A 16,075-nucleotide genomic window follows, 5' to 3' on the forward strand; every position below is an offset into this window, starting at 1 on the left:
CCTTGGACAGCAAGGAGATCAAACTAGTCAATCCAAAAGGAAATCACCTGGAAGGACTAATATTCACTGGAAGGACTAATGCTGAAGCTGAAGCTCTAATACTTTGGTTACCCGATACAAAAAACTGACTCCTTAGAAAAGACCCTGATGCTGGGGAAGGTTGAGGGCAGAAGGATAAGGGAGCAACAGAGGATGAGATGGTTGGATAGCATCGCCGACTTAGTGGACATGAATTTGAGTTCTCATAGTTTTCATAGTTCTAGTAAGACCTATGAGCTTCAGAACCTAAGGGAAGGGAAGCATAGCTAGCAAACTAGAACCTGGATTCAAACCCAGGCACTCTAGGCCAGAGGCACCATTCTTACCCACTAAACTGGACAGCATTTTAAATTTCATTTTATTGGATCATCAACTGTGGAAAATTTGATGCAACTTTGTCACTAAAGCACTCTTAGTATTTGCAGAAGATAATTTTATTACCTCTAGCAATCTCTAGTTAGTATTGAGTTCTTAGAAAATGTCATGATAAGGTTTTGTACTTTTTAAATACTATTACACATGTTAGGATTATACTTTATGTACAATTGTAGGTATATACTCACACAAGTACACTTTTTAATGTAGTCTTAGAAGATGATTCCATTGTCATAAACTTTTGTTTGTATAAGTTCATATAAACTTATATGATATTATATGTAGTATATATCATAGAAAGGAGAAAGGGTATAAATCAGGAACTTAGTATTATTGAGTTTTAAACCAACATTATATTGTCTTATATTAATAATTCTAATAATATTTACAAGAGGAAGCTACCAAATTTTATTGTTGGTTGTCAATATTCTAAATGCAGCCATGACTTGTTTTCTGTAATATATATGTTCAACAAAATCAACATGTTTTCAAAACAGTGGAAAAAATCCATAATGAAAGGAAAAGAGGAAAGGTTGGTAGAGATGCTATAAATAGACCAAGTCTTAAATAATTTCTCTTTGTATAATTAAAATGTAGTGTTATCATTCCAATTGAAAAATTAGAAAGTTAATGGGAAGATTTAAGAAACATTTAACAACTAACCTCATCTGCTTCACAAAAACCATTTCCTCTCTTGATTTACCATTATGGTGAGCCACATGAGAAAGCTTAGTCTTCAGTTTTCAGATGAATTTTTTCATTGATGGATGCTTTATAGTAATCAGATGTAATTAAAATGGAATAAAAGATGTGCAAAACAGAAGTATCCAGTTTTAGGAAATGGCGAGTATATATAGTACTTAGATTTTCTTAAACCTATATGTATGTAATAATTATATATTTAGGTCCTTAAACAAATTTACATTTTCTTTCAAAATAAATACTCGATTGAAGTGGGTTTTTTTAAAGCAAGGTTTCATATTTTGTTTTATGTCTCTAAGAGGTCAGATGGGTATTAGATTTTGCTAACCTGGAAAATTATATTGGTGGTTTTTATTTAAAAACCTTATTAGTTGATGGTAAATACTTATTTTGTATAAAAATTAAGTTATAATAGTTTGGACTTCGGTGCAGCTTTTTGATCTTTCCAATAATAGATATTTATAATTAGCAGGCTTATAGTAGGGTCAACAAAACCTTATCCAGTGACCATTTAAAATCAAATCATTTACATATACAGGGTCGTATTTTCTTGCATTTGTTTCCACAGTGCATTGCACATAATTCATACTCGGTAAATGTTATATTAAAGTGAAGGAGTTAAAGGAGTGAATGAATAAACAAATGAGAAATGTTAACCTCTGTCCCAGGAGTAGTTAAACTTAAGTTTTAATTGGAAGAGTTAATTTTACTTCTATAAAACTAAAAATAAGGAAATGTTGACCTCCTCTTCATTTCATGATAGATGGTATGAAAATGGTAAATGAATGAAGTGGATTCTCTCTGCTAGTAACAACGTACTTGAGCTGTTAATGAGAACTTTGCAGTGCCTTTGGAAAGTAATTTAATTTTCATTAAGATTAAGGAGATGATGGCCAAAATACCAAGAACTTTATTCGTTTTTAAAAATGCAAGTCAAAGTTTGCCAGAAATAGGTGTCGGGGCTATTTTTACCTGGCTTATTAATTCCCTTTGCCTTAATGGATACAGATCTTTTGAAATATTTTTCTCATTGGATATTTATGAACAGGATACCAGAGAAATTACTGTTTCCTCCGTCTCTTCTTTCAAGTATAACTTTAAGTGGTTCAGAGTCCATTTGATGAAGAAATACACTTAGTGTTATGAGAGCACCAAAGAAACACATTTAATAGCAGCATTTGTTATTCTGCCTAATGGTGTAAAACATTTCACCTAATATTTTAAAACATAGGTCCAATATAAATGCTTAATGGGTGTCATGGAGATCTTGTTCTGCTTAAATGAAGCTTGGGTTGTTATAATGGCGTCTGTAAGTTAGTAACTGGTATTCCCTGTTACGTACTGAGGAAAGCACATCTATAAAAACTGATGTGTCCTGGTGTTTGTGGCAGGATTTGGACTGTCTTTAATCTCCTTTGACTTGTTCATCTTCCTTTAAGGCCCTCCATAAAGATGCACTGAGTGTCCTTTTCAGCCTTTGGTCAGGATTTGCATCAGTAGTCATAAACCTGCTCTCCGGACAAAGACACCCTTTCCTTTGAAGTAATTGCTCAAGCTTTTCAAAGCAGTCCAAGAAGTCTATCCTCTTTCTCTTTTTATTTTTCTTTAAGAAGAGTTTGAAGTGTAGCCCCTTAAACTAGCAGCAAGATAAATTTTTCTCTTCAGCTTTATTGAAAGCCATGACGATTTTTCAAGCAGCAAGACTTTAAAAGGTTCTTAAGGGAATCTGTTCTGCTTTATGATCTATAGCTTTTGGTAGATCCCACTGTCTCAGAAAGCGAAAGTGAAGACTTTTTGTATCCACCAACTAGTGGAAATTTGTATCAAAGAATTAACCTGATGTTTTTCAGAAGACATTTTCCCCCTGCTCTATATTCAGTTTAGAGACTTCGATGAGAGATGGCCATAGCTTTGGAGTCTTTGAAAAGGTAATATGTGGCCGGTGTTGTCTTATTTGAGCTGATTTTCCCCGCTAGGTACTAACTCTGTGTGTTGACAGGTAGTGGGAGGGGCAAATTTAGCTGAGTGCTGCAATGAGAGTCCTATATGGTTCCCAGATTTCTTTTCTAGGCTTTCCAAACACATATACATAGACATGTATATGTATTGTTATTGATATGTGAATGTTATTGCTATATTGCAGGATAATGTAACCACAGAGAAATAAATAGATTCTGTGAGCCACCATGAAGCCTGCGTTTCCCTTCCCCCATCATCACGTCTAGCCTTCATAATTTTATTCCAAGGGTTCCCAAAATATCTGTTGAACTTAAATCTCACATCATATAATTCTGTTTGCTACAGTGAAATTGTAATATGTAAAACATTCGGTTTATAGAAACTTACAAAAATCCAAGTATTTATTTTGAGCATATTTTAAATTGAGAAAATGTAAAGACTATCTGATCTTCACCCCATACAGTAAAGGGCAATACGAAGTTTAGTCTTTAAACAAGACTGGAAATAGCTTTTCTTAGAGGAAATGGTCTCTCTTCTTATATTGTTGTATGTGGACTTTTAGAGGTTGTTAATGTGCGTTTCCTGAAGTGGGGGAAAGAAAGTTCAGTAGCAGGGGCTTTTTTTTTTTTAACTGGAAAAAATCTAGTGAAACCAGTTACCTAAATATAACCCAGTGATCGTAAGATTGCCCTTATGCTTTCAATTCGTTGTTTTTCTTTTCTTTTTCTCTCCTTTTCCTCTTCCTCCCCCCTGTATTGCCTGAGCTGTCTAATCTGCTTCCTGGGTTAGGAAACATTTTGCAAACTTTGAAGCATTGAACAGGCCTTATTTAGAGATCAAGCCCAAGGAAAAGAAAAATCTCTTTCGGTTTTGAAATGACACAGTATGTGCCTGTGTGTTCTGATGTGTGGAGGGAAAAATGATTGGTACGGTGTGGATTATTAGAAACTGGTATTTGTCAGTAAAGCATAGTTTAAAAAAATCTTAATTATGAGTTTACAAAAAGAATGCTTATATCTTAATTCACTCTATGGGGTAAATCATGAGGCTTCCTAAACTCTAACTTTACAGTCTTAGAAAATTCTCAGTATTTCAACTCTTTCACATTAAAGAAAGAAATCTAATTGATAGCAATCTTCTTATTTCCTCTCCATGTCTCTGAGAAAATACTCTTAGATCTAGAAAACAAACAAACAAAAAAGTTAGCATTGGCATGCTTGAGTGACAGCATCCCAGAAAATGGTACCTTATGAAAACAAAAAGGAACAATTACAGTGAAAATATATTCCTTAGATCTTAATGATTTTAATTCTTGATTTTAAGAAAGTTGCCAATAGATATAATTAAACACTAATTTCAAAAATATAACATCATCTTGTATTTTTGTGGAATATAGAGCATCTTGAGAAAGGGGAAGAAACCATGAATCAGGGCTAAAGTATTGGTAACTTTTAAAAATTATTTCTCTTTTTAGTGGCAAGACTTACCTCTAGCAGAAGGTTAAGTAGTTCAGTCAGGTTTGCATTATTTGCTTCTTTTCTTAACAAATTTATATACTTTTAAAGGGGAAAAAAAAAGCTGCTTGTGTGACAAATGCTTTCTGGTTTGGAAAATCTGAAGTTAACTTTCTGTTAAGGTGGGTTTCTCTTCCCATGCATGCGTGCTGCATGCTAAGTCGCTTCAGTTGTGTCCAACTCTTTGCAACCCTATAGACCACAGCCTGCCAGGCCGCTCTGTCCATGGGATTCTCCCGGCAAGAATACTGGAGTGGGTCGCCATGCCCTTCTCCTGGGGATATTCCCAACCCAGGGATCGAACCCATGTCTCTTACATGTCCTACATTGGGAGGCAGGCTCTTTACCAGTAGCGCCACCTGGGAAGCCCATTCTCTCCCCCCAAAAGTTTTAAAACTGAGTCAAAGAAACCAGGCCCTTGTTGCACTTACCCCCTGACCTTTTGGTATGTCATTTGAGGGCTCCCTTGGCCCGTCACCCAGCATGCGAGCCAGTTCCTGCATCTGCATGGAGCACAGCCAGTGTGGTGCAGAGTTTGACATGCTGCCTTTTCACTCAGAAGCACCTAGAGTCACCAAAGCCAGGAAGGACACGGTGGGGACCTACCCTTGCATCATGCAGTCAGTAAACACATTGCGTTACTTATGTGAGACGACCAGACAGATGCGAAGTAACTGCAGGCTCCTGGGGCAGAGGGGCCCAGAGCACAGAGACCAGACTGTCTTTAAAGAAGAGGTGCTCTCCTGGTTTGGGTCAATGTGCTGTCAAGAAAACCTCTTTTCCTTCCTCCCACCCCCAAAAACACAGGCATGTACATAAATTTGCATGACATTTGAGAGAACACATTGACCATCATAAAAAGCACTAGTTAATTTTTTGACCTGCAGCATTTGGTCATAACACAATGGTATGATCACTCACCTGGAGCCAGACATCCTGGAGTGCAAAGTCAAGTGGGCCTTAGGAAGCATCACTACGAACAAAGCTAGTGGAGGTGATGGAATTCCAGCTGAGCTATTTCAAATCCTAAAAGATGATGCTAGGAAAGTGCTGCACTCAATATGCCAGCAAATTTGGAAAATTTAGCAGTGGCCACAGGACTAGAAAAGGTCAGTTGTCATTCCAATCCCAAAGAAAGGCAATGCCAAAGAATGCTGAAACTACCACATAACTGCACTCATCTCACACACTAGCAAAGTAATGCTCAAAATTCTCCAAGCTAGGCTTCAACAGTACATGAACCAGGAACTTCTAGATGTTTAAGCTGGATTTAGAAAAGGCAGAGGAACCAGAGAGATCGAATTACCCACATCTGTTGGATCATTGAAAAAGCAAGAGAATTCCAGAAAAACATCTACGTCTGCTTTATTGACTATGCCAAAGCCTTTGACTGTGTGGATCATAACCAACTGGAAAATTCTGAAAGAGATGGGAATACCAGACCACCTGACCTGCCTCCTGAGAAAGCAGGTCAAGAAGTAACAAGTTAGAACTAGACATGGAACAACAGATGGGTTCCAAATTGGGAAATGAGTATGTCAAGGCTGTATACTGTCACTGTACTTACTTAACTTATATGCAGAGTACATCATGGGAAGTGCCAGGCTAGACGAAGGACAAGCTGGAATCAAGATTGCTGGGAGAAAAATCAATAACCTCAGACACACAGAGGACACCACCCTTATGGCAGAAAGCAAAGAGGAACTGAGGAGCCTCTTGATAAAGATGAATGAAAGAGGAGGACGAAAAAGTTGGATTAAAACTCAACATTCAGAAAACTAAGATTATGGCATCTGGTCCCATCACCTCATGGCAAATAGATGGGGAAACAATGGAAATAGTGACAGACTTTATTTTCTTGGGCTCCAAAATCATTTCAGATGGTGACTGCAGCCATGAAATTAAAAGACGTTTGCTCCTTAGAAGAAAAGCTATGACCAACCTAGACAGCGTATTAAAAGGCAGAGGCATTACTTTGCTGACAAAGGTCCATCTAGTCAAAGCTATGGTTTTCCCAGTAGTCATGTATGGATGTGAGAGTTGGCCTATAAAGAAAGCTAAGCACCGAAGAATTGATGCTTTTGAATTGTGGTGTTGGAGAAGACTCTTGAGAGTCCCTTGGACTGCAAGGAAATCAAACCAGTCAATCTTAAAGGAAATCAATTCTGAATATTCATTGGAAGGACTGATGCTGAAGCTGAAACTCCAATCCTTTGGCCACCTGATGGGAAGAACTGACTCACTGGAAAAGACCCTGATCCTGGGAAAGATTGAGGGCAGGAGGAGAAGGGGATGACAGAGGATGAGATGGTTGAGACATGAGTTTGAGATGATGAAGGACAGGGAGGCCTGGCGTGCTGCAGTTCATGGGATCGCAAAGAGTCGGACACGACTGCATGACTAAACTGAACTGAGCCGCTTCAAGACACCATGAGTGCAGTTCAGACCATCTTCACCAAGATGAGGGTCTCAGTGGCCCAGGAGGAGGAGGGCGAGCTGAGGGGTGGGGAGAGGAAGCCACCACATTCCGTACTTTATTACTGTTCATCCACAGATCATCTCATCAGAGGGCTCATATATATATTTGCAGAAGTATCGGAAGCAGTTATAATGCAGATTTTTGTGTTATTTTTTCCGTTTTAAACGATCATTGTTTGATCGTCATGTAAAGCTTAGAAATTTAGCAACCTGGGCTTCTGAAACTCTAGCATAGAGTCCAGATCATCACCTAAAAATAGGATTTGGGGTCAAAGACCCTGGTGGCTCAGACAGTAACGAACCTGCGTGCAAATGCAGGAGACCTGGATTAAATCCTTAGATCAGGAAGATCCCCTGGAGGAGGGCATGGCAACCCACTCCAGCATTCTTGCCTGGAGAATCCTCATGGACAGAGGAGCCTGGTGAGCTACAGTCCATGGGGTCACAAAAGGGTTGGACATGACTGAGCAGCTGACACACGTTTCTTTCCAAAGCTGTAAATTAAAGATTAGGCATCAGGGGTATTAGGAGTAAATTATTGGTGATTTAATCTGAGTAGAGGGAGGTCACCTTCACATGAACTTGAATTAATTTGTTCTTTTTTTCTTTTTTCCCCCAAAAGGTGAGACCGCCACTCCGCGGGCCATTCTGACAGGCCACGACTACGAGGTCACTTGTGCTGCAGTCTGCGCGGAGCTGGGCCTCGTGCTAAGTGGCTCCAGAGGTAACCCTGCGGGACCTTCACGAATGAGTGCGCGTTTTGGTGTCTTCTAGTAACAGATTACCAAAGATGAACTTGGTGCCTTTTTTCCTGAAGCTGTGCTGTCTGTCACAGGGGCTGTTAGTCACATGGCAGACCCATGGCTGTTCACATTAACTGAAATGAAATAAAATCTGCAGCTCAATTCCCTGCTGGCACTGAGCACACTGCAGGGGCTCAGTATTCACCCATGACTAGGGGCTGTGCTGTCGGACAGCCCAGAAAGGGAACTTTCCCATCACCGCAGAAGCCCTGTTTCACAGCATCGCTCTGAAGAGTGAGGCGAGGACAGGAGCATCTTTGTGTGTTTGTTTATTCTTCTCGAGTCTGACGGGGCTGGCTTCCATCCCATACCTGAACAGAACTTCCTGACCCAGTCTGTCTTTCCTTCCAAATCTCTGAACGAGATGGCATGGAGAATGGAGTGGAAAAATACTTCAGCTGGTTTGCCCGAGGGTCTCCCTCAGAGTATCTCCTGTGTTCCGACCAAAGGTGTTAAGCACGCTCTCCAAGAGCGCACACACTGATCAGCGTCTGACCCGGAGCAGAGCAGTTTCCAGGTCACTTTCATTCAGTTGTAATAGTCTGTTCATCTCTCTGTCCCGCTGCCCTGCACTTAGCTCTGAACATGCAAAATGCAGTCACATCTCTTTTAGGCTGATCTGATGGGGAGGCATAGAGTTTTTGAGTCACCTTACCTGTGCCTTGAACTATAATACTTTGTCTAGCTAACAAGACGTATTAGTTCAATATTAGTATTTAAAACTTAGTTGGTCAAAACAATGAAACAATAATAATGATAAGAAGAATTCTATAACTGCCTTTTATACCCAGTATTTTATTTATCCTGAGCTAACATGAGTTCTTGGACTGTATGTGATCCAAACTGGACACCTTTCATGGTTTCATGCAAAGATATAAAAAATCACTCATTTAAATGGGAAATATTATGATTAATAATCAATTGGAAATTTTATGGCTGTTACGTGGCTTTTAAATTTTTTATCAAAACCTTTAAAATTCTCTTGTTCAGTTTCATACATACACATATACATGCACAGGCTTCCCCGGTGACTCAGTGGTAAAGAATCTGCCTGCAACGCAGGAGACGTAAGTTTGATCCCCAGGTCAGGAACATTTCCCTGGAGGTGAGAATGGCTGCCCGCTCCAGTGTTCTTGCCTGGGAAGCCCATGGACAGAGGAGCCTGGTGGGCTACGGTCCACGAGGCGGCAGAGCTGGACACGACTGAGCGCGTATGCACACATATACACACATCTATGGACATAAACATCAAGTAAAACATTTACTTCAGTTCAGTCGCTCAGTCGTGTCTGACTCTTTGTGACCCCATGAACCGCAGCACGCCAGGCCTCCCTGTCCATCACCAACTCCCGGAGTTCACTCAGACTCGCGTCCATCGAGTGATGCCATCCAGCCATCTCATCCTCGGCCGTCCCCTTCTCCTGCCCCCAGTTCCTCCCAGCATCAGGGTCTTTTCCAATGAGTCAACTCTTCACCTTTACTTAGCACACAGTAATTTAAAACGTTAGAAACGCTGAGAGTGAAAAATACGAGTGCTGTGGCGGTGCTTGCCCCTCCCTCTCCATGTAATGGAAGATGAGGGGTGAGCATCTTCTGGACGCCTTGACCAGCTGTCAGACCCCTTCCTCAGTTTGGATCAGCTTCCAACATGGTATCTTCTCTGCTTTCGGTGTCACGAAACATCTCCTTGGTTTCCTTTAATGTGAAGGTTCCTGCTGGCCCCACTCCCAGGGTATCCTCATGTTTAATAAGCCACTTTCCTAACTTACATCAGTGAGACCACCTTCACTCACTCCCTGGGGCTGCACATCCACAGGCTAAGTGATGCCAACACCCCACGGCCAGCTCTGTCCTCTCTAAACCCATGTGGGTTTGCTTCAGACGTCACGTCCAGCATTGTCACTTCCCATTTCCTTGCGGCAGTCATCTTTGTTGGCCCCTGTCCTCTTTTGATCATCTGTTTTTGTAAAACGCCAGATAGTCCTGTCCCTGGTGACAGGGAGGCAACAGAACTACAAGGCCTGCGTCTGTGGGTAAGCTGAGTCACGGACACGCAGTGACCGTTCACTAACAGACTTTGAGGGAAGCGGGCCTGTTATTTGTAGTTGTCTGTGGGCTGAAGAGCTGGTTATGGAGCGTGTACCTTAGGCAGTTCCTGTGGTAACTGAAATCTGAACGGAGGCTGGGGTCATTTACAGTGACGACTGAAATCCATGCCTGCCGGACCCGTGCAGGGCACACACTGCCTTGTGACGACTGAAATCCATGCCTGCCAGACCCGTGCAGGGCACACACTGCCTTGTGACGACTGAAATCCATGCCTGCCGGACCCGTGCAGGGCACACACTGCCTTGTGACGACTGAAATCCATGCCTGCCGGACCCGTGCAGGGCACACACTGCCTTGTGACGACTGAAATCCATGCCTGCCGGACCCGTGCAGGGCACACACTGCCTTGTGTATTTATGGTGAGGGTGCTAAAAACTTACCAACTCCCTGAGTGGTCAAGAGAAAGCTGAGAGGCGTGCCTTAGTAGTCACGCAGGGACGGGTAATGAGTCCATGTAGACTGGGGATAATTCAGAGAAAAGTGGGCCTGTAGTCTAGGGACCTCCTTTATCCAACGAGACATTTCTTCGGGCCTGCTCATCACACGGGCAGTTTTGGTTACCTGCTCCTCCTCTGCTCTGCGTGGAGCAGGCACTCGGTAAAGATGGAACAGCACCGCTACGTGTGGGCTGCTTGGCAGTCTCTTCACCTTCCTTACTGAGCTTTCCACGCCCGCCCCCACCCAGGCCCCTGTGAGATGCAGCGAGGGTCACAGACGGCCATCTTGTGCCTCATGGCAGCCCAAGTTCAACTGAGGCCCAGCCTTGCTGGAAGCTCTTCTAGGATTTGAAATTTGTCCTGTTCCTTTCTGAATTCCTCCAGTTTTTATCATCTCTGGGCATAATGAATTTCACAAGTAATTTCCTGTTTCTTGAGATGTGAAATGGAACATGTATGACTGTTTTCTCCCAAGTGGAAGGGGAGATCTGGCTGACATGCTGATTTTACAAAATAGCTGATATCTTTTTCAGTCTCTCTGCAACTGTGATATGATCTGTGCTCGAGAGTCAGATCACTTTTGTCTGTTCTTATGAAAAAGCTTCATTTTGCCTTTTGTTTCTGTTTTCTCAGAGGGACCATGTCTCATACATTCCATGAATGGAGACTTGTTAAGGACTTTGGAGGGTCCAGAAAACTGCCTGAAACCAAAACTCATTCAGGCGTCAAGAGAGGGCCACTGTGTCGTATTCTATGAGAACGGCTCCTTCTGTACGTTCAGTGTGAACGGAAAGCTCCAGGCCGCCATGGAGACCGACGATAACATAAGGGTAAGTGTTCCGCACAGACTCCTCAGGGTCTGTGCTTTTACTTCAGCGCAGAGGTGAGTGAGGAGGCAGAAAGGTCCCGAAGAACCCTCTGTGTTTCGACACCAAGGGCCTCCTTTTTACCCGAGACAGAATCACCCGGTAGCACCTGGACGGGGGTGTCTGCTTCCCAGAGCCCAGCCTGTCCCGCCATGCCAGCTGTGTGCCCAGCCTGCAGTCCAGGTCGTGAAGTGAAGCCGGGAGGAGCCTTCAGCAGAGGGCTCTTCTTAGGTCTGAAGCCATCCTGGGTGGCTGTCAGTGGCACTGCTCATTATTTTTTTGTTTTTGTTCTTCAACCTAAGAATGTTAACTGCACAGTGCTGTTTCCTGAGTATCAAAGCTAAAATAGTGCCTTTAGGGTACCCTAAAACTGGCGCCCTCCACACTTGAACAGGCTGATGGTAGGACTAGCATCTAATTGCAGGCTTGACTTCTGTGTGGATAACAAGACCCAAACACACCAAGTTAAGGAAGTTGTGCTTCAAATTATGATGTGAATCCAACAAATGATTTGTCACTTTTGGTGTCCAAGAGACGGGCCTGTGGACCCTCCTGGGTCTTCATTTTCAGGGTAGGGCTCCGTGAGTATTAGAGGGTGAAGAGAAGAGTAAGGACTTGCTCTCGGAGAGGCTGTGTTTTCAAGGTCCTCCTTCTCACACCTCCAGACTTCTTGGTGCAGGTGAAGTTTATTATTACCTTATCCCTTGTATTTCCTGAGATCAGGTCGGAGGGGCGTGTGACCTGCCCACAGTGAAGGGCAGGATGTGCTGGGGGTGGGCAGAAGGCTGCAGAGGCCTCAGCCCTCTGAGTGTGGTCTAAGTTAGTTCTGGCCGCTGTACTCGTGGCTACTCCTAACCTGGAGTGACTTAGGTGACATGCATTCTCGCACTTTTCCCGCCTCTAGTGTGATCTCTTTTCTTCTATAAATATTGGGGTCAGGAAGCACTAAGGAGTAAGAGAGAGTGTTAGTTGCTCAGTCGTGTCCGACTCTCTGCAGCCCCTTAGACTGTAGCCCGCCAGGCTCCTCTGTCCATGGAATTCTCCAGGCAAGAATACTAGAGTGGGTTTCCTTCTCCAGGGGATCTTCCTGACCCAGGGATCGAACCCTGGCCTCCCGCATTGCAGCCAGACTCTTTACCATCTAAGCCACCAGGGAAGCCCGTTAAGAAACAGAAACCCTAAATATAGATGGCACTGATCAGACCGAAGGCCCTTGCTGCTTCTTTAGCCTAGGATGATTTATTTTTCTTTCTTTCATGGATTGACTTTTTTTTTTTAAGTCTTTTTTTTTTTTTTTTTTTTTTTTAGTTTTTGGCTGCACTAGGCAACTTAGTTCCCCCAACCAGGGATCGAACCTGTGCCCTCAGCAACGAAAGAGTGGGGTCTTAACCACTGGAGCACCAGGGAATTCTCCAGGATGGCTTGCTAATTCAGTAAATGGCTTTCCTCTTTGCTCTCCTCTTCTCTCTGGGAATTTTCTCCAGTGCATTTTGCCTGCCCTGCACACACAGACGCTCACACTCGGCTTTTTATTTTTCCCTCCCTTCATTTAAACCAAGTACACATCAGAGGGTTTTCCTTTCCTCTTTTCTTTACGATAATAATGTTGACAATCTGTCACTTTGAGTTGCGATTATATTGTCAGCTACACTAATAAATCTGTAAAGTAATTTGAAATCCCTAGCTGGCTAAAACAATTTCTGTGGCCTTTCAGTCAGGACCAAAGGTTCTGGGAAGCTCCTCCAGGCAGCAGTTGGAGGCTTTCTGCACACTGTTCTCACACACACGCTTTTCCTCTCTGCCCTGTGGCCTTGTGTTTTTTCCTCTGTAATATTTCCCCCTGGATTTTAGGCTTAAACAGTCTATCGCCTTTCCCCCAGCACGCCTGTACTTTATCATACTAACTTGTAAGTGGCAAGTGTGTGATTAAAGTGCGCTTGCCTAAAACGAGCCCCGCCCGTGCCCAGCCCCAGAGACCCACCCTTTCGTAGCTGACTGCCTTGGGAAGGATGGAAGGCCACCGCAGGCTGGGAGCAAGAGGCTTCACAGAGCGACACTCTCCACCTCCGTCCTCAGCCGGAGCCGGTCTAAGGGGGGAGACCGTGGAAACAAATTAGTCGTTAGCTCAGACCAGAAATGAAGTTTCTTTGAAATAGCAAGAACCCTGTAGGCAGGCGGCCTGCGGAACCTCGGCCCTCATCAAGGCCTCCCACGTGTTTTTATTTAGACGCCAGATTGCGCTGTGGCGTTTGGTTAGCATATCTGGGCACAGCAACCAGGCAGTGTTTAGATGTCTTAATGAAGAGCTTAAATTTAAGTGGGCAGCCCGTACGGAGCAGCAGTTACATTCTCCTAAACAAAGGCCCGCCACCATTTCACCATAGGAACTCATTTATTCTCTCTTCCTGAGGAAGCTGTGTCTTCAGATGTGACTGTTGCCAGCAGACGGCTGGGGCCCGCTGGTCCCTCCTGGAAACCAGGGCAGCCAGTGTTGTCCACGCTCTCAGGAGTCCAGAGACTAATGTTCACGTGTTTCCAGGGCCCTCCTAACATCCAGAGTCTCAGCCCAGCCTTGACACTCAGGAGGCTCATGAGACCAAGAACTCCACTGGGGCTGGGGGAGATGGGGTGCTGTTCAGGAAACGCTCCCCTGGCTCTCATGGCCAGGGAGACTTGACAAGCCCCTCGTGAGAAGGGCCGACAAAATATTTTCTAACTTTGGCAGGCATCTGGTTTATTAGAATGTTTTAGATGTGGATAAAAGTATAGTCCTGAAAGTCCAGGTTTTATTTATTTCAACACAGAACTAGGATTAAGGAGTTTTTACTCTAGGACAAAGAATTAAAGATTAATGGTTTTAATTTATGTTTTAATATAGCACTTATCCAGTAAAAAGCCTCAAGTATAAAACTCAAGTGAACCACAGCCACAAGGTCAAATGGGTTTTCATCCACTGAATTTTATAAGTGTAGCAAATAATTATTTGTAGTAGTCTTCATTTCCAAGATAACTCCCTGGAGAGTGCTGTTTGTGAAATGAATGGGGGGAATGATATTGGGTTTTACTTACATTGAAAAATCTTATTACTGTATTGGTTAAAATTTAGAAAATACTTCTTATATGTAACTCTCTTCTGCCCATGGGTTCTGATTTCTTAGCTATGTTTTTATGTTCTTGAAAATAAGCTGTATTTAAGAGACCTCTAAAAGTTTACATTTACTTTAGTGTGAATTTGAATGGCTATGAAACAGTCCTTACAGAAAACTGTAATTAAAAAAAATTTTTTTGTTGTTGTAAAAGGGTAGCTTGAAGACTTAAGGCAACTATCCTAAAACTCTTGAGTGCAGAACAATGTAAATATATTTTTCAGAAGGTAGATATTTTCTTTCTGGCTTGCCATCTGGATTCCCACATTCACTGTGTCCAGGTGGACATAAGATTATAGGTATTTGTAGTAACTTTTAGAACTCCCAATACCCTCCAGCTAAAGAAAGGAAGTGTGTGTCTTAATGAGCCGGGAGAAGAAGGTTTGCAGAGCAGGGAGCCAGAGGAGAGGAAGGGGCAGTGCGATCTGCTCTTGGAATAGGCAGTGACCTTTTCTGTCAGGAGCAGGCACACTTCCTCCGTAAAAAAAAAAAAATAAAGTAGCCAGAAGTGAATTGGTGTGGCTTTGTCCTAACAGCCCTTACTTATGGACACTGAGATTTAGAATTCATATTATTTTCATATGTCATGAAATATTTGATTTTTTTCCAACCAGGAAAAAAGATGTAAAAAGTCCTAGAAAAACAGGCAGTGACCTGCCTTTGGTGGGTTTGACAGGATTACAGAGCAAATTACATGTCTGCCCTTCGAGTTTAGCACCAGCAGAAAGCAGTCAGTCCTGAAGCAAGAAGAAAATGCTTCGACTGGCTTTACCCTGGGAGTTGTGTTTCCTTGCCAAGTTGGCGTCCCAACTGCTGTAAAGCAGCAGCAGCAGCAGCAAGGGTGCTTGAGCTGTGGGTGGTCTCCTGTGGGGCCGGGACCCCAGGGCAGCAGTGTTTTTATGATGGGGGACGTGATGTCAGCTAGCACCATCTGCCCAGCCTTGGTAGCTTGGCATGTCCACAGCGAATGCAAAGGTGCCAGGAAGCTCCTCATTTCAGAGCCCAGGTCTCTGTTCACAACACACACCATTTAATTAGTGTTTGTAGAGTTGGAAGACTTTGGCACCTCATCCTTAAAAAAGCACAAATTTAAAAAAAAAAAAAAAGCACTGCCTACCTTTGCCTGTATGATATTTGAAAAACAGCAAAAGTCTTCTGTGACTCATGATTTCCTGAAAACTACTCAGGAACACACACTCCCTCCCTTCTCCCTACGCCATAGTAGCTGGCTTCATGTCGAATTACTCAGAGGTGTGGGCTGGGGCGGGCAGGCTTTCCTGGAGCCCCGACCCTGCTGAACGCTGCTGTGTCTCCCCAGGCCATCCAGTTGAGCCGGGATGGGCAGTACCTGCTCACCGGAGGGGACAACGGTGTGCTCATGGTCTGGCAGGTGTCTGACCTCAAGCAGCTGTTCGCCTATCCAGGCTGCGATGCCGGGATCCGGGCCATGGCCCTGTCTTACGACCAGAGGTAACACTGGAACGGGGGCTATACTGGTGGCGGTAAAATCTGTCCAGGGATCTGTGTAGATGGGCTGGGCTGGGCCAGTCACCAGTGCAACTGAAGAAGCCAGTGAGTATTGGAATTTCCAAGATACTTTTTAAAAGGCATGTTTTTCTTTGATGACTTTGCCAATTGTGGACAGAG

At 43.3% G+C, this 16,075-nt stretch overlaps 1 protein-coding gene across 5 annotated transcripts in view; it reads left to right on the forward strand.

The window, feature by feature from the left end:
* LRBA (LPS responsive beige-like anchor protein) overlaps positions 1–16,075 on the forward strand; it is a 748,427-nt gene that overhangs the window by 727,095 nt on the left and 5,257 nt on the right. For all 5 annotated transcript variants that reach the window (XM_069556712.1, XM_069556716.1, XM_069556715.1 and 2 more), the window contains exons 54-56: positions 7,690–7,791; positions 11,050–11,246; positions 15,747–15,898. In XM_069556712.1, the coding sequence (XP_069412813.1) occupies positions 7,690–7,791; positions 11,050–11,246; positions 15,747–15,898 (451 nt within the window). The remainder of the gene's footprint in view (positions 1–7,689; positions 7,792–11,049; positions 11,247–15,746; positions 15,899–16,075) is intronic.

The sequence above is a fragment of the Ovis canadensis genome, chromosome 17, assembly GCF_042477335.2.
Source record: "Ovis canadensis isolate MfBH-ARS-UI-01 breed Bighorn chromosome 17, ARS-UI_OviCan_v2, whole genome shotgun sequence".
NCBI lineage: Eukaryota > Metazoa > Chordata > Mammalia > Artiodactyla > Bovidae > Ovis > Ovis canadensis.